This window comes from Bos javanicus, chromosome 14 (genome assembly GCF_032452875.1).
Source record: "Bos javanicus breed banteng chromosome 14, ARS-OSU_banteng_1.0, whole genome shotgun sequence".
NCBI classification, from domain to species: Eukaryota; Metazoa; Chordata; class Mammalia; order Artiodactyla; family Bovidae; genus Bos; species Bos javanicus.
Genome location: NC_083881.1, coordinates 54918589 through 54943092, shown reverse-complemented (window position 1 = coordinate 54943092; position 24504 = coordinate 54918589). Strand labels below are relative to the sequence as shown.

At 40.4% G+C, this 24504-nt stretch overlaps 1 protein-coding gene across 6 annotated transcripts in view; it reads right to left on the bottom strand.

Annotated features, from left to right (window-relative positions):
- SYBU (syntabulin) overlaps positions 1-24504 on the bottom strand; it is a 130719-nt gene that overhangs the window by 58516 nt on the left and 47699 nt on the right. For 4 of the 6 annotated variants that reach the window (XM_061439120.1, XM_061439116.1, XM_061439115.1 and 1 more), the window contains 2 exons: positions 3082-3279; positions 516-575 (listed from right to left, as the gene is read on the bottom strand). In XM_061439120.1, coding sequence (XP_061295104.1) covers positions 516-575; positions 3082-3279 — 258 coding nt within the window. The remainder of the gene's footprint in view (positions 1-515; positions 576-3081; positions 3280-24504) is intronic. The other 2 variants (XM_061439118.1, XM_061439117.1) reach the window with 1 other exon arrangement.

Below are 24504 nucleotides of genomic sequence, written 5' to 3'. Positions count from 1 at the left end.
ACTCGTGTCTTGTTTCACTGTTTACTTGTATAGTCACCACTGTAAAATGTTTTGAGGATGAGGTGGGGATCGGGGGAGGTGCTGCTGCTGCTGCTAAGTCATTTCAGTTGTGTCCGACTCTGTGCGACCCCAGAGACGTCAGCCCACCAGGCTCTGCTGTCCCTGGGATTCTCCAGGCAAGAACACTGGCGTGGGTTGCCATTTCCTTCTCCAACGCATGAAAGAGAAAAGTGCAAGTGAAGTTGCTCAGTCCTGTCCGACTCGTAGAGACCCCATGGACTGCAGCCCACCAGGCTCCTCCATCCATGGGATTTTCCAGGCAAGAGTACTGGAGCGGGGTGCCATTGCCTTCTCCGTCAGGGAAGGTGGTGGGTGGTGAATAACAGAAGTGAAATAATTTCAGGTTGCATTCAAACCCTACAATATCTTCACAATAAAAATCTATTTTTCCTTGGCCACCCCCAAAGCTGACACTCTTTCCTGCAGCATTTTACATTCTCAATGCCATAGCCTACCTTTGCTGTTGAGGTTAACCAGTGTCGACTGTGCCCTCGATACACACCGGACCCTGTGTGCTAGGAATACAAAAAGAGGATGACAGGGCTTCTGCTCTTAAACTCACATCCTGTATGCCGCAAGAAGCAGAATCTATTGGTGACTGCTCCCAACTGTCTAAAAGAAAATTGAGAACATTTCTCCAAGGAAGATACACGAACAGCCAATACGCACATGAAAAAGTGCTCGTCATCTTTAGCCATCAGGGAAATGGAAATCAAAAGCACAATGAAATACTGCCTCACACTCACTAGAGTAAGTATAACCAAAAGGATAGACAATAACAACTGTTAATAAGGATGCTGAGAACTGAAACCCTTAGACATTGCTGGTGGTATGTAAGGTAGTACAGCCATTAGGGAAAAAAGTTTGGCAGTTCCTCAAAGGGTTAAACATAGAGTTACCATATGACTTGGAAATTTCAGTCTTAGGTATACACCCAAGAGAACTGAAAGTCTGTATGAAAACTTGTATGTGACTGTGCATGACACCATTATTCACAATAGGTCAAAAGTGGAAACAACCCAAATGCCCATCAACTGTGAACAGATAAGCAAAATGTGGTGTGACACCACACTAAGCCAAGATGTTAATAATAGAAGAAGCTGGAGGTAGTGGTATGAGATATGAGATATGGTAGGGGATATGAGAACCCTGTACTGGGTGCTCAATTTTTCTGTACATCCAAAATTTCTCACCAAAAGTTTACTTTAAAATGTGGTATATTCATACAGTAGAATATTACTGAGCCATAAAAAGAATGACGGGCTAGTGCATGAACCTTGAAAACATCATGCTAAGCAAAAGAAGCCAAACACAAAAGGCCATAGATTATACAATGCCATTATACGTGATGTCCAGAACAGGCAGATCAGACAGAGGGCACGTAAGTCGTTGTCAGGGGCTGGGAGAAAGGAAGAGTGGACAGTGACGTCTCATGGGTATGGGGCTTCTTTGGAGGGATATAAAAGTGCCCTGAAATTAGACAGTGGTAATGTTTGTACAATCTTTTGAATATAATAAATACCATGGAAATGTACACTTTAAAGGGGTGAATTTTATAGTATGTGAATTATATCTTAATTTTTTAAAAGGACAGCCGAGCTGGGGAAGAGAGGAAGGACATTCTAGTTTCTGAATACACAAGGTAATGGTTTATTTCTTGACCATAATTACATTTGGATACAACTTAGCGACTCAATAACAACAAAACAATAATTATATGACATTCTTGAACACACTGTCTCTGTCTTAAGTATATAAAAGAGCATAAAAGGCATAAAAAGGGGTACTTAACATCTCTTTTATAATATCCATCTTTCTCCTATGCTGTCTTCTCCACTGTGTATCATTTCCTTTCTTTTTCATATTATACAGAAGCAAAAGACAACAAATTCATCTTGACTGACATTTACCAGGAACCAATAGGAAATAAAGGATTTCTTCCTCACACAGTTTAAATTTTGCTCTCAAATTAAACGGCATTTTTTCTGATTGACCAAAAGCAAGATGAAGAATAATTCATTAAGATATGCTCTGCATATCAATTATTCATGAAGAACAAAAGCGGAGAGAGATGGAAGTGGATGTAGGACCTCCCAATGGAAGCAGACAAGGACCAAGCTTTGGCTCCATTGAAATAAAGCCACCTACAGCTCCTTGCACAATAATGTCATCACCAAACAAAAATTAGAAGACAAATGTAAGGAATGGAACTCATGCAAGCCATTAATCTGTCTTTTCAGGCTCATTAATATGTATAGCACAACTGGTGATATTGAAGAAAATAAGACAATATTATAGGGGTTGTCTCTCAATGCCAATATTCAGGTCCTTTTACTTTCAAGTTATAGCTTTAGTTTGACTAAAACTTTATTTGCTCATACACTGTATATATTTTTGAGATGTAAAATACTTATTGTTATATTGCAAATTCTGAGAACTGTTCTGATGTTCATGGCATCTTATTCACTGTAATAATGATCTCCATTTCATCTCAAAGCTTTTACTATTTTGTCATTATTGGACATTCTATATATATACATAAACACACATACACACATATAGCAGCATACTCATATTTCAGTCTTAAAAAAGCAAATAAAATAGCTAGGTTAGCAAGCACTCCCAGCCTTACAGATCTACCTCAAGATAACCTGTTCTTTTCACAATCTGTGCATAGTTTAGATGGTACTGAGTAATTTCTTAGTATAATTTATGCTAGATTTAATTATATAGTTTAAATGTCTATTAGACCATTCAGTTAACATTTCTTCAAATCGCCTCCCTTTTTAACATGTCTTTATAATAGACACATATATCACTATGCATTCTCAATTAACAACTAGTATAGAAAATATTCCACTCTCTGCTCTATCTCTTTTTGTAAAAAAAAAAAAAAGATATTTCTGGGTACTAGGCATTAGTGTTCCTCATCCTGATATCCAGGGGCTTCATTTCAAATTTCACTTGAAACCACTCCAGTCATATTGCTCTGATAAGAACATGAAGAGTAAGGTCACTTACCTGGCTTTACGAGGCCTGACTTCGGTTCCTTCTTATGTCGCGCTGACTGGAGGCTTCCCTCACCAACCATTCCAATTGTGCATTTCTTTCTGGTACAGTCTTCATCACTTCCAGGGCAAAAGCCAATGGGGCTGTTCCCAGCATCTGAGGGCGTCTTCACAGGCGATACTGACTGGCTACTAGGGCAGCCTGTGTCATCTGGAAGACAGGAATCGACGAGTGTTTAATGAGGAGGAGGAGATCAATGATGGTGCAGGGGAGCCAGGCAGTGAGCCATGCCCACTCGCACTCACACGCACATACTCTGCTCAGGAGGCACAGGCTAACTCCTGTGGATGACTTGCCTTTTATTTTCCATATTCTGGCCAATCACGTTAACAAAGGAAATACCAACGATCAAAGAATAGATTCTAAGGCAAAACCCTGTAAGACTTTTGGATCACAAATATTTCTGTGACATTCTCGTTGTCCAAACCTAAATTATGCCTGTTGTTTAAGACTTTAGGTGGTATACTGCTGGTTCATATTCATCCACACATTTCTGATGGGGTTAGTAATAAAACGTTTGTCAGAGCAATTCAGAATTATTGATATGAATTCTTCAGGGTTGTCTGTATTAGGAAAAAGTTGCTTGAATGTTATTGACCACACCCAGTTTTCAATTACTGGACCCATCAGTTGGTTGCCAGAGTTTGAAAGAGAAGGCAGCTGACTTCAGGAGTTCAAGGAATCAGAAGACAGTGATCCTGTTTTATCATCGAACACACCTATCCAAACCAAAAGGACATCAGTCAGATATCTTGCTGTCAGGGGTAAATGGGCAAAATAAAAATAATACTCAAATTAGAAATGTTCCCTTAACTCTCAAGCTATATATTAACTACCATAGTTATTAATGTAAGTTAATATGCATAATACGCAGTGACCTTGTAAATACTTATTAAGCAAACAAGAAAGTTACATTGCTGATTCCTTTAAGTTCTTTCCATATCTACTAAATGTTTATAATGGTTGATTAATTCATTAATACTGTGTTGAGGAGAAATGTATGGAATGTAAAGCCAGTCAGCATTACTTAAAAGTATGTCTACTCAAAATAATCAATTAGTGGTAAATTTTCATTGCTGAAAAATTCTCTATTATATGGAAATATTTTGACAGCAGAGCTATTTTAGTAACTAAGTAGGCAAAAAAATGAATAGTACTAATGAATACTACTAAATGAATTTGGTACTAATAACTTTTAGGACTACTATACTTTTATAAATATTAAAAGAACTAAAATAATTTGCCATCTATCAAAGGCTATCATAAAACTTCATGGCTTGAATGAAGACAGAAACAGAACTAGGACTGAATAAAATATACTGGTTGCCTGAATTAACATGACTAGATAATCCATCTAAAAAGTATTGCCATTGCTTCATTTTTGGCCTTTATTTCAATTTTTGTTATAAAATATCCCAGCTACTAGAACAAAGTGAACTTGGCATTAGTAAAATGACGTATCCTTTTAGACTTTTGGACATAATAGTCTATATCGGATCTCAGTGGTCCATTTCTAGAAGTAAATGGTTTTTAGTGCACCGTTCATACCTTCTGTCTTTGCTGCTCTTTTAAATGTGCTATGTTCTTCTTGAATTGAAGAAACTGTGGCCCTGAATCACAAAGTGATGAGAATCCTCTTGGCTGCTACAGCTCAGCTATTTCACTCTTGTCCCTGGCTTCTTACTTTTGCCTGTCCCATGCTTCAGTCCAAAGAAATCTGAGCTCCTTTCTTAAGGTGCAAAGACAGATTCCAGTACTTTTATGAGGCTCAACAGGTCTGCCCATGGCCTCAAGAGAGCCTGGTTCCTGATTCCTATCCCAAAGCAGATAAACCCAAATGAATGAAGTCTAATCATCCAAAATTACCTGTTGTCTTTAAAAGTATTTCCTTATGAGTCAGTTCCATAAGTTACTTCTTTTGAAAGAGAGATGGCCCAAATTAACAAAAAGTCATGCTTCAGATTCTCTACCCTCGAAAGCAATTTTTCTTGAGAACTCTTACTCCAAGGGACAAAATTAAACAGTTTCCAGTATTGAGAAACACTGTCAAAACTGTAATTTAAATAGATAGAAAACGAACACGCTTTGTTTGGTTCTACTCTCATTTAGCCAGAGTTAAACAAGAAGGAATGTGTGCATGCCATGTTTTCAGTACTAGCCATTTCAAGGACTACATGTCTGATTAAAAATTGGGGACTAAAATTATTCAGAATGGTAGCAGTTTACGGAAGGCAGTAGCAACTTTTCACCTGGCATGTATGTCTCACCTGCCATCAAAATTTACAGCCGTTATCTCCAGGGCAGGGATTGAGAAGATGAATACTTGAATAAATTTTTAACTTCAGGTACCTCATACAGCATTTGAATCACCACCTGGTAAACTAGTATTCATTTATCATCTCTTAACTGTCTGGTATTACACTTCATTTTGAGGGGGAAATGATGGGAATATGAGACATCCTCTTTCATTAGTTAAACAAATATATATCCAGTCTTGGCACTGAATCAGCCACAGGAATGTACCCAGCCCCCACACTGATAGAGCTTATAAGCAAGTAAAGGGAGTTGGTAAATATCACTCCCAGTGCATAGTTCTTGTTAACTAGTAAGCCTGTTAAGGCATATCCACACCCCAGAAAAACTGAGTTATGAGAGAAGCTTGGGGTATTTGCCTGTTTTGTCTAATGGAACCAACACCGACAAAGGAATCTAGTTTTGGAAAGGCCGGGGCCATTAATTTTCCTACTGCAGAGACTACACTTTAAGTTATGCAAACTAAGACCCCAGCAAAAACAACAGAAATTCAGTACCAGAGTCAACTGGTTAACTGTGGCACTTGAGGTGTTTTCTTCTGCACAGCACTGAAGAAGTGGTTCAACAGGTCTTGTTTTTTTCAACAGGTCTTGTTTAGGGCCCTTTCTTTCCTCCCCTTCCCAATCCCTCCTCTTCCTCTCTTCCTTTTTAACTTCATGATCATAGCTGGAAGCAGACCACCAGTCCAGATGAAGATAATATTCCTTTCCAAAATTCTATGTAAAACAGTCTTAGTTCACATTTATTCCAAGATTCTAAGAACAGTCAAATTGATGTTCTTTGGTTGTTCAAGTCTAATCTCACTACATGCCAAACTACATGTGGATCCAGCACATAATAGATTTCTTTATTAAACCTACTTCAGTGAAATACTTCATGCCTTCTGTTTCCTGCTGCTATTTTGACTGTTAAATCTGTCTTGCAGAATTACAATTCTCATTACTTATGTTATTATAAAGGAATTACCAGTGGCAGAAATTTCTAAGAGGATACCATGAAGAAACTGTTTCTGGGCAGGAAATGGCAGAAATCCTGAATGATTTACCCAGAGAAGTGTGGGTTGTTTTAAATTTCCAGAATGTCTGAGAAAAGTAAGAACATTTCAACTTGGTTTTAAGGAAAACTTTGCTCCAAGGCTTTCGAAAGAGAGTGGAGGAGATTTTCACTTCTACTGAAAAGGGGTTTTTCTCTTAAAACATGCTTAAACACACACCCACACCAGCTCTTACATAGTAGAGCTTTTATGTTTCTTTCTCATGGTATTATTCATGGTAAGTATAATTTCATTTTAAGAATATACATGAAATAGGAGCACTTCCATGTTTTACAGCGTGATCCATTTGAGATGATTTCCTTCCGGGGTCAACAATTTAAAATTCCACTTACATGAGTCCAGAATGGCCCCTGGTGGATCTCAGGGTAAAGGGACCCTCATCAGGGCCAAATGATTACCATTTGCAGTGAAGGAGACTAATTTACATGCCCCCTTTCACTTATTTTGCTGTGGTTGTATCCCTAAGTTGTGTCCAACTCCTTGCGACCCCATGAACTGCAGCACACCAGGCTCCCCTGTCCTCTGCTATCTCCTGGAGTTTGCTCAGATTCATGTCCATTGAGTTGGTGATGTTACCTAACCATCTCAACCCCTGCTGCCCACTTCTCTTTTTGTCTTCAATCTTTCCCAGCATCAGGGTCTTTTCCAATGAGTTGGTTCTTCACTTCAGGTAGCCAAAGTATTGAAACTTCAGGTTCAGCATCAGTCCTTCCAATGAATATTCACTTTTATTTATACTGAGGAATAAGTTCTTTCATTGATTTGTTCCTGTTTATTTTCTTTGAATATGTCAACCCACAGGATTAAGGATAATAGAAAAATATTTACAGATTTAGGAACCTCCAGAAGTTGTGGCCCACCTCAAGTGCTGTAAGAAATATACTACTAACTCGTTTCCAAATTGATTTTAAAGGAAAAAAATTTTAAGGTCTACAAAGACAGATGGGAGAAACAAATATCTAATGCAGTTTTGGAGCTTGGAGGTTGTTAAAAATGATTTTTTAATCTATTTTCTTCTCTCTTTATATTATAAGCTCTTTGAGAATACGGGATACAGCTAAAAATTGTACAATTACTCTATATAAAATTCTGAAAAAAGTGTGCAAAACCACCTTTTAAAATAATTTGTATATTATTTTAAATGTACTAAAGAAACTTAAGTTAAAGAAAATATTCTGTTGGGTTTTTAAATTATAAAAGTAATACTCTTTAATGCAGAACATCTAGAGTACAGAAAATCACAAAGAAGTAAAAAAAATAAAGAGATAATAGTTTCCTAGAATTGTACTGCCAATAAGAAATATTTAACTATTTGGTATATTTCTTACTGATTTTTTATGCATATTATTTACTTGCTTGCTTGTTTTCTGTTTTTTTAAAATTTCAACATACATTACAGCTTCTTTACTCTGTTATTAAAATTTTTTTTCCCTGGAATTTGTTAGGTTAGACAGAAAGAAGCTGTTAAGGCTAGTAGGAACCAAAACAATTAAAAGGAAACAAAAAATATCCTGATTGTAAAAGCTGTTACTGGAGAATCTGTATTTTATGATAACTTAAATCACTCACTGATATTGGAAAGTTCTTTCTTACAGAAGCATTCTGGTTAATGGAAGTAAGATGGAATAATAGAAAGTTACTATGGTTGACCCTTGAACACGTGGCTGGTTGGTGGTTGGGGGTGCTGACCCCATGCAGTAGAAAACTCAAGTAAAGCATAGCAGTTGATCCACCATGTATGCAGTTCTACATTCAAGTATTCAACAAACCTTAGCTCATAGTATATATTTATTTTAAAAAGTCTGAGTATAAGTGGACTCAAGAAGTTTAAACCCATGTTGCACAAGGGTCAACTTTGTAATTATTTCTAATGGAATAACAGATTTAGGCAACAACACAACGGATGAAACCATTAGACAAAAGGCCGACCGAGAGTCTGTAGTAGAGGGATCAAGCCTTACCCATTTGTACCCACTGAGTATCCTTGGCATAACTGGGGCAAAGGACATTATGTACCTTCTGACGGGCTATGAGACGAAGCACACGGCACTCCCCATGAAGTATTTTTGCCACAAAAAAACTTCCCCTAAATCTAATCAAGCTTTAAAGCTAATGTCCACCACACAATATGGAGAACAGGAATGAGTTAAATCAGGGGTTGGCAAACTGCAGCCTGAAGGCCAAATCCTGTTCGCTGCCTGCTTTTGTAAATCAAATGTTACTGGAAAACAGCCCAATCCTTTACATGGTGTGGGCTGTGGCTTTCAAGCACAAAAGCAGAGCTGAATAATTACAACAGAGATCATCTGGCCAGCAAAGCTGAAATTATTTACTATCTCGTCCTTTTCAGAAAAGTTTGTTGGCCTCTGGTTTAAATAATACCGTGAGGAAGGAAACAGAAACTTTCGAGATGACTGGGGCTATTTTGGTGTTCTCGATAGTACCAAGGAATTATGTTAATTGTGTTAGTAATGAAAATGACACTAATTTTTGCAAGAAAATGTTCATTTTTTAAAGAAATGAGTGCTAAGATATGGACATGAAATGGCATGATGTCTGGATATAAGCTTTAAAATGCTTCAGCAAACTAAAAAAGAAAGAAAGAGACAGATGCAGCAAATATGACATCTTGCTATTACTTAATCTTGATAGAACGGACAAGCAGCATATTAGGGTTTACTATAGTATTCATCTTTCTTTGGGTATGTTTTTAAAAGTTTCAGAGTATTTTATTTAATTTCTCAAAAATATTATTTTTAAATGAGTAACTGTTTAAAACAGGAATGCAGTATTTCCAAAAATCAATTCCTTCTTGCAGGGTTTTTTAGGTTGTTTCCAATTTTCTATTATTGAAATTGCTTTAATAACACTCTACAGATAAATCTATGGTCACATTTTTTTTATTACCTCATAGAACATATCTCTAAAAGTAAAATGAACACTTTTTACAAAAACTAACAATTCTGAGAAATTTCAGGCAATTTATATTCCTGTTACTTTCATATGAGAGTACCCTACTTATTAAATTTATGCTAGTAATGAATACTAGTTTGTTTGCATTTTTGCCAAGTTAATATGAAAAATGTATTTCTGATGTTTTAGTTTGCATGTATTTAATTATCAGTGAGGCTTAATGTCTTTCATATGTTCGCTGGTCTTTTTTTTACTTATTCTATGTACTGTGCATGTTTTTGACAATTTTTCTATTAAGGTGTTAAGGAATTCTTATTGATCTATAAGAAATTCTTACATATGGAAGGCACAGTCCTCCAGCATAGTTCACCAAATTTATTGTTGGCTTTTAGTTTAAAATGTTTTCAACAACCAACCTTTTCTATGTCTAGTTGTTAAATCTCTCCATATTTCCTTTGTGATTTCTTTCAATGTTTTAATGCTTAGAATGTCATTTTTAACTCCAGGATCAATTAAATGTTACCAAATCACTGCAGATGGTGATTGCAGCCATGAAATTAAAAGACACTTACTCCTTGGAAGGAAAGTTATGACCAACCTAGATAGCATATTCAAAAGTGGAGACGTTACTTTGCCAACAAAGGTCTGTCTAGTCAAGGCTATGGTTTTTCCAGTGGTCATGTATGGATGTGAGAGTTGGACTGTGAAGAAAGCTGAGTGCTGAAGAATTGATGCTTTTGAACCGTGGTGTTGGAGAAGACTCTTGAGAGTCCCTTGGACTGCAAGGAGATCCAACTAGTCCATCCTAAAGGAAATCAGTCCTGGGTGTTCTTTGGAAGGAATGATGCTAAAGCTGAAACTCCAGTACTTTGGCCACCTCATGCGAAGAGTTGACTCATTGGAAAAGACTCTGATGCTGGGAGGGATTGGGGGCAGGAGGAGAAGGGGATGGCAGAGGATGAGATGGCTGGATGGCATCACTGACTCCATGCACATGAGTTTGAGTGAACTCCAGGAGTTGGTGATGGACAGGGAGGCCTGGTGTGCTGAGATTCATGGGCTTGCAAAGAGTCGGACACGACTGAGCAACTGAACTGACTGACTGACTGATACTTTCTTCCCCTGGAGAAGGGAAAGGCTACCCACTCCAGTACTCTGGCCTAGAGAATTCCATGCACTGTAGTCCACAGGGTCACAAAGAATCAGACACGACTGAGCAACTTTCACTTTCATACTTTCTTCTAGATTGTTATAATTTCAGTTTTCATGTATATTAAATCCATCTGCAATTCATTTTAAAATGCAGTATAAGGTTAGATGCTGTTATTGTTTTCTTAATTTTTAGGAAATCTATCCTTCCCATATTACTTGTTAATGCTTTTCTGGTGAAAATTTGAAAGCAATGAATATTTTCTGCAGAGTGAATATATATATATATATATATGTGTATAGGTGTGTGTATATGTGTGTGTGTGTGTGTATATATGCACGTGTGTGTGTGTGTGATATATTATGTCCAACTCTTTCAGACCCTAATGGACTGTAGCCTACCAGGCTCCTTTGTCTATGGGATTCCCCAGGCAAGAATACTGGAATGGGTTGCCATGCTCTCCTCCAGGGGATCTTTCCAACCCAGGGATCAAACCTGCATCTGTCTCCAGCATTGGCAGGCAGGTTCTTTACCACTAGCACCATCTGGTAAGCCCCTATACATATATATGTGCTGTGCTGTGCTTAGTTGCTCAGTCATGTCCAATTCTTTGCCACTCCCTGGACTGTAACCCGCCAAGATCCAGGCAAGAATACTGGAGTGGTTTGCTATGCCCTCATCCAGGGGATCTTCCCAACCCAGCAATCGAACCCAGGTTGCCCACACTGCAGGGAGATTCTTTACTGTCTAAGCCACCAGGGAAGCCCATGAATACTGGAGTAGGTAGGCGATCCCTTTTCCAGGGGACCTTTCTGACCCAGAAGTCAAACCTGGGTTTCCTGCATTGCAGGCAGATTCTTTACCAGCTGAGCTACCAGGGAAGCCCATATATATATATAACCCACATTTAAAAATATTAGGATTGCCTAAGTGTGTGTACATTTACTGATATTTAAGGTGTCTAACAACCAGTGCGGAGAAGGCAATGGCACCCCACTCCAGTACTCTTGACTGGAAAATCCCATGGATGGAGGAGCCTGGTGGGCTGAAGTCCATGGGGTCGCTAGGAGTCGGACACGACTGAGCAACTTCACTTGCACTTTTCACTTTCATGCATTGGAGAAGGAAATGGCAACCCACTCCAGTGTTCTTGCCTGGAGAATCCCAGGGATGGCGGGGCCTGGTGGGCTGCCGTCTATGGGGTCACACAGAGTCGGACACGACTGAAGTGACTTAGCAGCAGTAGCAGCAGCAACAGCCAGTGCTATCCAACACGTTTGGTGACAATTATGATGACCAAGTCCCAACTTCAAGTTCCTAGTAATCTAAAGATTATTGATAAAATATTTCTTCAAAGTCCAAGGAACATCTTTAAAACTTCTGGTTCATTTTTGAATTTAGATATTAGAGCTCATTGGTTTTCCAAAATGCTGAACTAAACAATTCCAGAAGAACTTAAAAATAACAGCAGGCGGAGGAAAATGTGGTTTTGTGCCATAAGGTCTTGAAACATTCAGTTATGGTTTGATGCTGTTCAATGTTCAGTTGCATAATTTGGAGGAAGAATTATTTCCATTTTAAAGAAACATCAAACTATATAGAAATCTAGTTGATTCTCATGCATGACAAAGGCGTTTACAGACAACTTACTCATCTGCTCAACAAATATTTACTGAGTATCTACCATGTGCCAGACACTGTTATAGGTGTTACTATTTACTGCTCAGGAAATATTTACTATTTATTGGTCAGGCAGGAGGAGAAGGGGGTGAGGATGAGATGGTTGGATGGCATCACCAACTCAATGGATATGAATTTGAGCAAACTCCAGGAGATAATGGAGGACAGATGAGCCTGGCATGCTGCAGTCCATGGGGTTGAAAAGAGTCGGACATGACTGAGCAACTGAACAATAATTTACTGCTCCAGACACTGACATTTCTGAAGATAGTCTAATGGGAAACAAGTAAAATGTCATAGTTTAAATTCATGGTTAATCTGAACCCTGTGAAATTCTTACTAAAAACTATTCAAATGCTCTGAAAGGATATAGGTAAGATAAAAGTAACATAGCTCTCATGTCCAAGAATACTAGTTTTATATATAATTTTAATAATATCTCATTTTTATAGATGGGAAAACTAAGGCTTGGACAGGGTAAGAAATCCAGTCACACAGCTAATAAGGGATGAATTCAAAGATTCAAACTCAGGTTTGTCTGACTCTGAAGTCCCTGTCTTTCTCACCACCATGAGCTGTTTTCTAAATTTTTCTACCTATGTTTGTTCCAAGAGGAAACAGCAGAAATTTGGGGAATGCTCAAATTAAAAACAGACGAAGGAAGCTGCTAGAAAGAAGCCATCTCATTATAAACAGACCACAAAATTTGAGGCAAGAAACTCAAGCTGTTTCTAGTGTTTTGCTTCAACACAGTGACCGTTTAATGCATGCTGCTCAGATAATTTTGCACTGTAGGTTTTCAGTAGCAAAATTTGCAATTCTATTCCCTCACCTAATTTCAGCATCTTTTTGGAGTGAAAATTCAGAAGTCGACAAGGCTCCACCCTAAATTTGCTTCAGCATTATACAATGTGACACTAAACAATTGCCAATGTTGAAGTGTAAGAATCTCATTCATCCATCCATCCATCCCACAAATAATTACTGATTTCCTATTGTGTGGCAGATAGTCCTCAAGATATTGAAAATGTAATGATGACCAAGACTCTAAGATCCTTGTCCTCAAGGAGTTGACATTCTAGAGGTAGAGAGAGTTGATATGCAAGCTAAAAAAAAAAAAAAAAACAAAAACCACGTAGGGAAGAAATTTTGATTGTGATGTACTGTTAACAAAACAAACTGGGTGATATTAGAGTAGCTGGGTGGGAGGTGGGAAGATATTTCATTAGACAGATTGTCATGGAAGGCCCTAAAGAGGTAATTTGAACTGAGATGAAAAAAATGAGAAGAAGCCAATCATGGAAAAGGCAGGGGAGAGAAAACTCCAGGGAGAGGGAACAACAAGGAGTCTGGTACACTGAAGAACCTGAGAAGAGACCAGAAAAATGTGAGGGCCGAGGACTGATGAGGAGGTTGAAGGAGGCGGAAGTCTGAGCATGCGCACGACTATAGGCAAGAACCCTACGTTTATCTCAAGTGCAATGGAAGCTATCATACGCATTAAGCAAGAAATGACAATCATTTGGCCTGTGGAGAACAGCTATATTAGTGATATTAGGTCTCACTAATATTTATTGAGTGCCTACTAAGAACCAGGCATGTTTAGAACACTAAACCTTTAATGCAATTTAATTAACTTAATCTAATATCCTCTTGGAGACAGGCGCTAACAAGATGTACTGCAGTCCACGGGGCTGCAAAGAGCCAGACACGACTGAGCAACTGAACTGAACTGAATAAGATAGGCATACAAAACTAGCACTACAAAGCCACTTCCCTGAGGCCACAGTAAGCTGCGGGTATGAATTCAAAGAGGTCAACTCCAGAGTCTCCTTCTGAACACCCATGCTGTGTAACCCCTTTAGGAATGAAGGCATGGAAGCAGTGAACCCACATGGAGACCACTGCATAGTGGAAATGAGAGAAGACAGTGGTTTGACTGAGGGAGTAGTAGTAAAAACTGAGAAAAGGAGATGGATTGGGGATACATTAGTTATGACAATGAAAAGTAGAAGGTCAAGAATACTTCCAGGTTCTTTGCTTAAGCAACAGAGAATATGGTGGTCATTTCTGAGTTGGAGAAAAATGGGTTTATGAGTTTACAGAAGGGGAAATTAAGAATTCTGGTTTTGATGGGACTTCCCTGGTGGTCCAGTGGTTAGGAATATGCCTTCCAATGTAGGAGATTCAGGTTCCATCCCCAGTCAGGGAACTAAGATCCCACATGCTGCAAGGCAATTAAGCCCATGTGCGGCAAATAAAGAGTCCACGTATTACAACTATCAAACGTGTACCACAACTACTGAACACGCAGGCCACAACGAAGAGCCGATGAAGAGCCCACATGCTACAAGGAAGACCCAGCTCACCCTCCCCCGCAAAAAAGGAAGTCTGCTTCTGCTATATGCTAAATCTTAGGCACAAATTAGCCAGGACACTGGAGATATCAAATAGGCAGTTGGATATGTGAGCCTAAAGCTCAGAGGGGGCTCCCCAGGTGGCGCTAGCAGTGAAGAACTCACCTGCCAATGCAAGAGACTTAAGGGTTCAATCCCTGGGTGGGGAAAATCCCCTGGAGGAGGCTGTGGCAACCCACTCCAGTATTCTTGCCTGGAGAATCCCACGGATAAAGAGCCTGGCGGGCTGCAGTCCATGGGGTCGCACAGAGTTGGACATGACTGAAGTGACTTTGTGCGCACACAAAGCTCAGAGGAGAGGTTGGATTGGAGAGCATCACCATCCTACAAGTGAGGGATGTAAAGATCTGAGCCCTTGGGGAGGGCAGGAAGAGAAGAGGACTGAGGACTGAGGCATCCGGACACGGTGAGGCGGGAAGGGGCAGGACGGAGCCAACAGGAACTCTCAAAGGGGGGCCCGAAGGAGCCAAGGAGGAAAATCTTTCCTAAGAAAGAGGCTTGTTCAACTGTATTGACTCATGCTGGGAAATCAAGGAAAATGACGGCAGATAAGAGAATGTCAGATCTGCTAATGTGGTCACCCCCATGCTTGACAAGGACAGATTACAGAGATAGGATGTTGGTGAAGTTCTGCTCGTGAAGAGGAACAGGGAAGTAGAATGGCAGCTGCAAGGCGATGAGGGGGTCAAAGGGAGCTCATTTACTCTGAAGGATGTGTAAACAAAAGCATATGTATGTGCTGATGGAGGTGAACTTGTTAGAGCAATTGGAATGAAACACCTCCACTAAGACACGTAACCTACGTTCACAAAAACCAAGCAGAAAACAGAGAAATTATTTAATGAAAGTTTCCCTGGTTTCTTGGAGACAAAATAATCATTTCCCATATAAACATTCCCGGGATTTCTGAGCTATTCTGGAGCCTCGAGTGCTCCCATAAAAGTCATTCTGGTGCAGCCCTGGGCAGCAAAAGAGGTTATGTAGTGAGGCAAGGTGAGGCAAGCTGGTCTCTTCACGGGACCTGTGCTTTCTCTGAAATGAAGGCTTCTACTTGGTTTTCCACCAAACGCCAAATTGTCCCATTTGTAGGAGCAACCACGGGGGGAATTTAGAAGGGAAAACAAGTTGGTCCAAATAGTCAGCGTAGCATAATGACACATTTATCTAGGCGTTTGGGTGAGGGAGCAACCGATGCTGAAATTGGGAACCAGGTTGGCTCAGTCACTGCCAGGAGACAGGTGAGCCCTGGGAGGTGGGGGGTGGAGTTCTTCTGTCTCGCAAGCTTTTATTTCTCCTGCTCTTTCTTTCACAGGGTTATGATCTTTCCAAAATAGGGATGTTACTAATGCTTCTGATCTTCCCTCTCCTTAGTGATAGGAGTTTATTTGCAGCTTCTAAATCATGGGTTTATAAAGACCTTTTTTTTTAAGGTTCCTTTTTGGGAGAAGATAGCAGACAGGGAAAGGCAGGGCAGGAGGGGAGCTGGCAGGTAGGACGGAAAGAAGAGACACACAGAGAGTCAGACAAGGAAGCTATCTTTTGATCTCTTGAAAACCTTATAACAAGGAAACCCGAAACCACTCTGAAGAAAGAAAGTGAAGTTGCTCAGTTTCTTTGAGACCCCATGGACTGTAACCTACCAGGCTCCTCTGTCCATGGGATTTTCCAGGCAAGAGTACTGGAGTGGGTTGCCATTTCCCTCTCCATGGGATCTTCCTGACCCAGGATCGAACCCCAGTCTCCCACATTGTGGGCAGATACTTTACCATCTGAGCCACCAGGGAAACCACTCTTAGGACACCTGAATTACAGGGACCTCTCTTGTAGCAAACCCCTTTCCAGGTGGCACAAGTGGAAAACGATCTGCCTGCCAATGCAGGAGATGTAAGAGATGCAGGTTCAATCCCTGGGTTGGGAGGATCCCTTGCAGAAGGAAATGGCAACCCACTCTAGTATTTCTTGCCTGGAAAACTTCCACGGACAGAGGCAGACACTCTTGTAGCAATGCAAATCTTTTCCCCTTCCTTTCTATTTTTTCTCACATTGAGCATTTGAAGATAGCGATGATCAGATGCAGCAAAGCATTGAAATGGAGAAATGTTGAAGTACGTTAAGGAAAAAACAATGCTTATTATACAGTCTAATTTCTACATCTTGATCTTTCTATCTGAAAACAAAAGAATTGTTTTAGAGAATATATATGAATCAGGGTATTAGTTTTTTTAAAAAAGATACAAACACAGGAAAGAGAGAGAGATGCTCAGGAATAAAGTTCATTTCAGTGACATTCAATAAATGAAATTCTGAATTTTGAAAAGTCAGCCTCAGAGATGAAATGTCCATCCACAGAGGAATGGCTGAATAAATGAAGCCTTTGATCCAGAGGAACCCTAGCTGTCAGTACAGTGAATGGGGGCACCTCTATGTACTGACAAGCAATGACAGGTACAGGTACCGCCTAGAATACACACTCCTGGAGGGCAGGAGTCCTGTCAGGGTTGTTCATCACTGTTGTTCAGCTCCTAGGATAGCACCTTGTCCACAATAGGTGTTTGATAAATATTTTTACTTAGAAAGGATCACGGGTCACTAAAGCAGGATCTCACTTTGGCAAAAAGCAATGTAAGTGTTATTACATCTACTCTGACATATGTGTTTGCACATAGATCTTAGTTTTGAATTGAAAACATATAATCATTAGCATTAAAGAATAAATAACCCTCACACACACCTCAGGACAACTAGAAGGGCAGGTTAGGGTCCACAGGGTCTCAAGAATTCTGAGGGCTCTGTCAACACCTAAAAGGAATCAGGGACCACCTGATTCAGGGACCACCCCAGGCTAAAGAGAAGAGAATGAAGCAGGGCCAGCTGGGAAGGAGGCGTGCTGGGAAGATTCACACTGAGCAGGGAAAAGCTGAAGGACGGGTTTCTACCAGGTGCAGGTGAGAGCTGGGCGAGCCCCCATGATGAGCACTAGGAAGTTTGGTTAGGGTTCTCTAAAAAGAGACAGCAGTCAGCCTGACATGACTGGCCTCCTGCAGCAGGAGGAGTATAACCCGGGCAATGAGCAGAGGACGGGCACCTTGACCACCCAGCAGTGAATGGAGCAGCTGGGAAGGTCTCTGCTCCGAGAGACATGCGGCCCGACAGTGTCTCCAAAGCAGGAGATGCCACAGTCCAAGCCCTAGGGCAGCAGAGGTTTGGTGCAGTTACCTTGCGTGAGTGCTAGCAAAGCCAGCTAACAGTACAGGTGCACCCAGCAGTCTTGTCTCCTCTGGGCTTTTTCAGAGTAAAATCCACCACCTGGGTGGTGGGGCAGGGGGCTGGCCTGGGTCAAGTTGAGTCCTGGGAAATGTGGGTATGTGGCTTTGTCCTGAATTCCTTCTTCACTCTGAACTGGAATGCTGTTATCTAGACGAAGTGGGTGCCATATACTGAGATGGGAATCCAGTGGGATGAAGAGGTGAAGACGGAGAATCCACCGTTAGGTTTGGTGGTGCGGTGAGGATCCTGAGAATTGCACAGGTGTCAATTCAGGGGGAAAGAAGGAGGAAAACCTGACTGGAGTTGCATGAACAGAGAGCTTAGGCATCACCTCCTCCAGAATGCTTTGCTGATTCGCCAGCCTTCCACCTCTCCTGCCACCAGGCACACAGATGTGTGCACACCTCACACACTCATACAGATGTATACACATACACAAACCAATCACTACACACATGCACCTCACCCACACTTCTCACACTTACATATACACACACAGTTAAATAAAACATAAACGGGATGGCTATTTTTCCTTCCTGGCTTCCAAGTACCAACTCCGGAGTGGGATATTTTCTGATTTTCTTAGCAAGAGAGCTCTCCTCTAGCTGTCACAGCACTGGGGGCCTGTTCCCTTACACCGATGACTCTGATAATTAGACACTGAACTCCTCTGGACAGGAATGTTTCTTTCCTGTAATAAACCAATTATATCCCCTGGATGAGGGCATGGCAACCCACTCCAGTATTCTTGCCTGGAGAATTCCACAGACAGAGGAGCCTGGCAGGCTACAGTCCATGGGGTCACAAAGAGTCGGACACGACTGAGTGGCTAACAATTTCTATTACCAGACATGTCCGAAGGTGACTACTTCTTCGCTTTATGCCATTTCTGTTCACAAAAGGTTTCACACAATGCTTTACTTTAAGATGGCAGGGAAACCTGTGTCAAGCCCCTTGACTGACTTCAGCTACTAACATCTCTGACTTCTCTTCACAGCTCAAGACCTTTATCTCAAGTGCAGCAAAGCCTAATCTGAGTTCATTCACCTGACTCACCCTCCTCCCCAGTCCTGCTACTTCATCTGGGTCCATCCAGTGGAAATTTAGACGCATTCCGCTTGAAACTGGTGACTAAGACACACACATTCTGGCTTCAGTCCTCACACTTATTACTTTATCATTTTTCACTTAGACTGTCACCACAGTGGCCTTCAAACCAGGCAGGCTCTCACCATCATTCTCTGTCTCCTCCTATCCAATCTCCCACATGTAATCAGAAAGATTTTTCTAAATTATAAATCTAGTCATAAACTAGAAAACCCTTCCCTGGGGAAAACCCTTCAGTGGCTCTGGAGGATGTTAAGGAATTGCAAAACAGCAGTCCAAGAGCCAAATCCAGCTACTTACGTATGCTATCTGACCCATATAGTGGGGGGGGAAAGCACTGAATTTTTAAAACTCTGACTATTGTTAGAAGGGGCATACACTGTCCAGTTCTAGAGTCCAAACCTATTGTCATCTAGCCAGGTGGCCTCACTCTTTACGTTACGGGTTCACTTCCTGTACGGACCTTGGACCTCAGGGATCAAGTTTTTCACAAGGTGAACAAAGCCTTTCCTGCTCTGGTCCTGCTCACCTTTCTAATCTTATTTCATGCTTTTAACTCAGGTCCGTGGATGCCAAGGCTCATGTTTATCTACTACACCACACTAACAAATGCTACTCCTTTGAACCCTTGGGCTTATGAAATGTGAGAGGCCCGTGCAGATAATAAACAGAGCAACAAACTCAAACTACAAGGAAGGAGTGTGTGTGTCGAGTGGGTGTGGGTAAAAACGAACAGATACAAAATCACTGAGATAAAGGCAGTTGTGTGGGAAATGCCTCCACACATATCATCCCATTTATTGATATTTTATCAGAGTGAAGGCAGTAAAATACTTGATTTTTCCAATCCCTGTGTTTTATTCATCTCTGTACCCTTAGCCTGACCCTTAGCAGGCACTGAATAAATGCTTATTAGATTAATTCGTTTTTATGGAAGTTTGCAAAAAGTTGAATGTCTTGCTACTCCCAGGCCTCAGTTTCTCTTTTTTTCCCCATCCCTCTCAGTGAACCTACTGGGTGTTTAGGGCACATTCATGTTGTACCCAGTACAACTGCTTCCAATGTACCTCAAATCATCCCAATGCCAAAATAAGTAAATGCAAAAGAATTAAAAGTCTGGCCACAGATAGTATATCCAGAAAGAAGGTTATCCAGGAAAATAGAGGAAAGAAATGCTTTCTCCTCCCCTTAACTTCTCTACCATCTGAACACAAGTTAAGACCACTACGTAGACATAAATAATACTATCGCTAAGACTAAGGACATGAGAATTGTAAATACAGACTGAGAAGCTGTAATTTCCAGGAACTGTGGAAGCATTTTCCTTGTCCCATGCCATGGGTTTAAACAGCTTGTCTAGCCACCACTTCTGCCGTCTTTGATCCCTGTTCATCTTGGGATGCCACTGGGGTATACCCCTCACATCCCTCATACAAAATCCCTAAACACACGCAGACCGCAAAATAGAGAGGCTCAGGCTTCACTAGGTAAAAGTCATCCAGAAGGTCTATAAAATACAGATTCCTTGGCCCTTCCATCCTGGCATAACAAGCTAGGATAGTGCCAAGGCATCTGCATTTTAAACCAGCTTTCCTGGGCATCTGACTGTAGACAAACACCACACTCTGAAGTGATAAACAACGTCATAGATGTGAGAATTCTACAGCATGAAGGATGTTCACAGTAAGTACCACAATTTGCTCTCAGGCATGGTCCAACTCCAACCTTTCACTGTTCACACTGAGTAATTTTTTTTTATTAAATGGCAAAACCTTTTGTTCTTGTCCCTCTAATTGCAGTTACCGCATCCTCAAAGAAGCACTGTCTATGTGCCCTTCATTTGCGAGCTGTTTCATTAGGTACTTACTTCTGAGGCTGAGGCAGCTAAGCATCAGAAATATGTATCATGCCACAGAGCCTAGGTCCCATGCTCATTAAAATGATACTAAATTCTTAGGGTTTTAGTTGTTCTTTTTTTTTTCTTCACAGCACGTTGGCAGTCATTCAATTATAGTGTAATTCAGTACTGCAGCTCACTTCAGTTTAATCACTTCATCTCAATTCTGATCATTATATTCAAAGGCTTACTCTATCCAGATGCCAAGTTTCCTCAACTGGACAAAAGCATAGCAGAAATATTTCTGTTTGGCAAGGCAAAGCAGATTTTTGGAGGCATTATCATGCCTCGGCAGGGCACTAGTCAGGTTGTAATTTGCCGTAATTGTTCTTCCCACAAACAGCCACAATGATTACCTCTAGGTCACTGCACCCAAAGACGGAGTTCTTCTCAGCCACTGTAACTACCGAAGTTATTTCTGCAAACACCTTACTCAGAATTAGACTGCAAAGAATCAGTTTCTCAGATGCTGTCCGTTCGGCTGATTGATCTGGGACACGCTTTTTAATGGGTTAGGCCATACACTTGACTGTGTGCACATTAGAAACATGGAAATAACTCAGAGCAATCACTGGTCTCCCATAAAACCATCGGTGTGCTGTATGCATCATTTCCCCCACCTGCCATGTTTACAAGGCGCCCCAAGGAGAACTAGCCTAAAAGCCCAGCAATCCATCTGCCTCCCAGTTGCACGGGGTAATTATTGCCTCAACTAAGCAAAGAGAACTGCGTGGCATGCTGCTGATCACGTCAGGTGACTGCTGTAAGTGACTGACTTACCCAGGTCATTAGAATTCCTAATAGTGGCTGGAGTTGTGGCCACAATGACAAACACACAAGCACAACGCCCTAACAACAACAACAAAAAGGCGGGGGGTGGAGGGAGAGAAAAATGGACAGAGGCCTAGATTCAATGGGCCACACCCAGAACACAAATCACAGATGTGGGTTTTTGTCACTTCTCATGGGCATGTTAAAACAAGAAAATGGGGAGGGGGCAGGGAGAGGGAAGGAAGACAGGATGATTTTATGAGAAAACATTGGTTAAAAAAACTGACAAAAAATAAAAGAGAGGACATAAAAGCAGGGTTTTGTTTTTTTTTAACTTTTTAAACTGTACTTCCTTAGGTACTTTTTTTTAAAGAAAGCATTAGTCAACATTTTTTAAGAATGCAGTTTTTTCTTTGCCATACACACAAAAGAGGGCCTGGCCTCCAACACAATATAAACCTAACTGCGCCCACCTGAGGTCACAGTGACTAAGTTCAAATACAAACTGTAAGGAATAGACTCCTTTAACAGGAGGATGATGTCCAAGTGCAAAAACACACGTGCTGACGAAACGCACAAAGCATATGCATCTCTTCAGAGAAATTCTGCTAGTAAGAAGCCATTAAGAGAAGAGCTCTTTGGGGACACACCCCAAATGAATTGCAAAAGGTCACAGACAACTTCTTCCCTGTGAAATGAGATCAAGACAACAGACAAATTAGCATACAGAATCTCAAATCATTAAATGTTCCTTGTCAAGGCTCCCGTGGGAAGGAAAGGGAGAAGGCAGTGGAGAGAGAGAAGGAAGAAAGTAGGTAAAAAATGGACAGGTCACTCTGAAAATAGTGCAGGCTTTTAATTTCATAGATCAGCAAAATTAAAGGAAAAACGTGAGGGTGGAGGACATTTCAATATGGAGTTGTCATTTATTTTGCTGAAGTATAACTCCAACCACTGTCAGGATTTTTTGTTATAATACAAATGATAGGAAAGCCAGACTCTCAAAATAAAGGATAATCCTTTATAATAAGTAAATTTAACTTTATATAAACTCAATGAACTATTCTTTTAAAAACTGAGTATCTTAGGATATATGATGCTCTTCATAATTTATACAGCCTTTGATACAGATTTAGGGAAAGAATCTAGTTTGTAGTTTTAAAACTGTAATTTTCAAATTAAATTGCATTGTGATTGAGCAACAGCATTCTCTCCCATTTAACTACCAGATTGTAAGAATTCCTCTTTCTCGTTAGTAAAAGGTGATGATTTATAATAAAGAAAACAAACTAATGCAGAATGATCACAATAAAGTTAGGAAGTTATGGCAGTAACAGATATCTCTACATTATTTGAGTTTCACTGTAGCAGTGGATGGTATTTTTACGATTTGCATGTACACAGTCATGTGCAGTCTCTCACTTAACTGCCATGATAATCAACATATTTTGTAGCTTCAGCGTTAAAGTGGCTGGATTAAAACCAGCTATTTCCCCCTGCTGGTTGGACGTGTTTTACATTCTCAACTTCACTGCCTGCAGCTTTAATACTCCCCATAGTACTAAACCCATTTATTTCTCATCCACCAACTGACCTCTGAAAGCATCATTCACGCCCCACCCCAAAGACCTTGCTCCTGTCAATTTTAGTCAGCACAGCACTCAAAAGCCATCATGGGGTTTTACCAGGGCTCTTAGGAGAGGAAAGTAAAGAATGACAAGGCACCAACCCAAACCTTGGGGAACTGCCAAGCAGGAAGATGAGACCCCAGAACAGAGAGAGTCTTATCTGCAGGCAGGATGCAAGACTGAAGATCAAAAGGTAGGTTTATAGACACCGGTCATTAGACGCTTGTGCCACTCAATTCTCAGCTAGTTAATGGCACAAGGATCAATATTTACTTTCGATTTTCATGTACAGCATTATGGCCTTAGTGGGAGACAGGGCTCCTGGGAAGAAGGGTTGATCCAGGAAATGGGTCTTGGAAAGAATGATTCATGGCTGAAATTAACAATTTTATCTGTTTGCCAAATATATTTTTTAAGATCTGTCTGGGGCTCTTTCTTTTGCTTTGACCAACTTTTTCTTTTTTGCTGGTAACACTGCTCATGCTAAAGTCAGTCAGAGAGAAGGTGATGATGTGGAGAAAATTTCAGGAATAAATGTAGAATTGAGTTACGCAAACAAAGCTGTGTGAGTATGAAATGATAGTCCCCTGGGTTCATCCACATTCAGCAAGAGTGATTCCTGAGCTCGAAAAGGGAGTGAAAGTAAACAGCATTACATTCTGCAAACACCACTTTGAGTTCCAGGAATTTTTACTGCTCCAGTAGTTTTCCTTTTGTTTTCTTTCTGGGAGAATGTCAAGCAAACCATCAGTGGGTCTCCATTTTACAGTGGATTCAGCAATAATCAGTTTTAAAATATAATATTTTGATATAATATTTTCAAAATCAAACAGAGAATCTGAGGCATTATGGAGAAAAGGATTTAAAAATAGGCAGCACAGTATTTCTAATATACAACTTATGTACTGGGTGGAATTATTTTGTGAAAGTATATAATAAATCTAAAGCTACACTTTTAAAATCCCTGAAAATGTAATCACTGGTACTAACTACAATGGAATATTGTATCCTGCTTAATTAGGGCATTAATCATAGCACCTTGATTCATCTTTCCCTTTTCATGAATGTGTTAATCTTCAGATTACATTTTCTCTAAATAAATTCTAAGAATTATCCTTTGTGAAACATTCTTCATGAAACATAATATGGTCACTCCTTTAAATTTTACCCAAATTCCT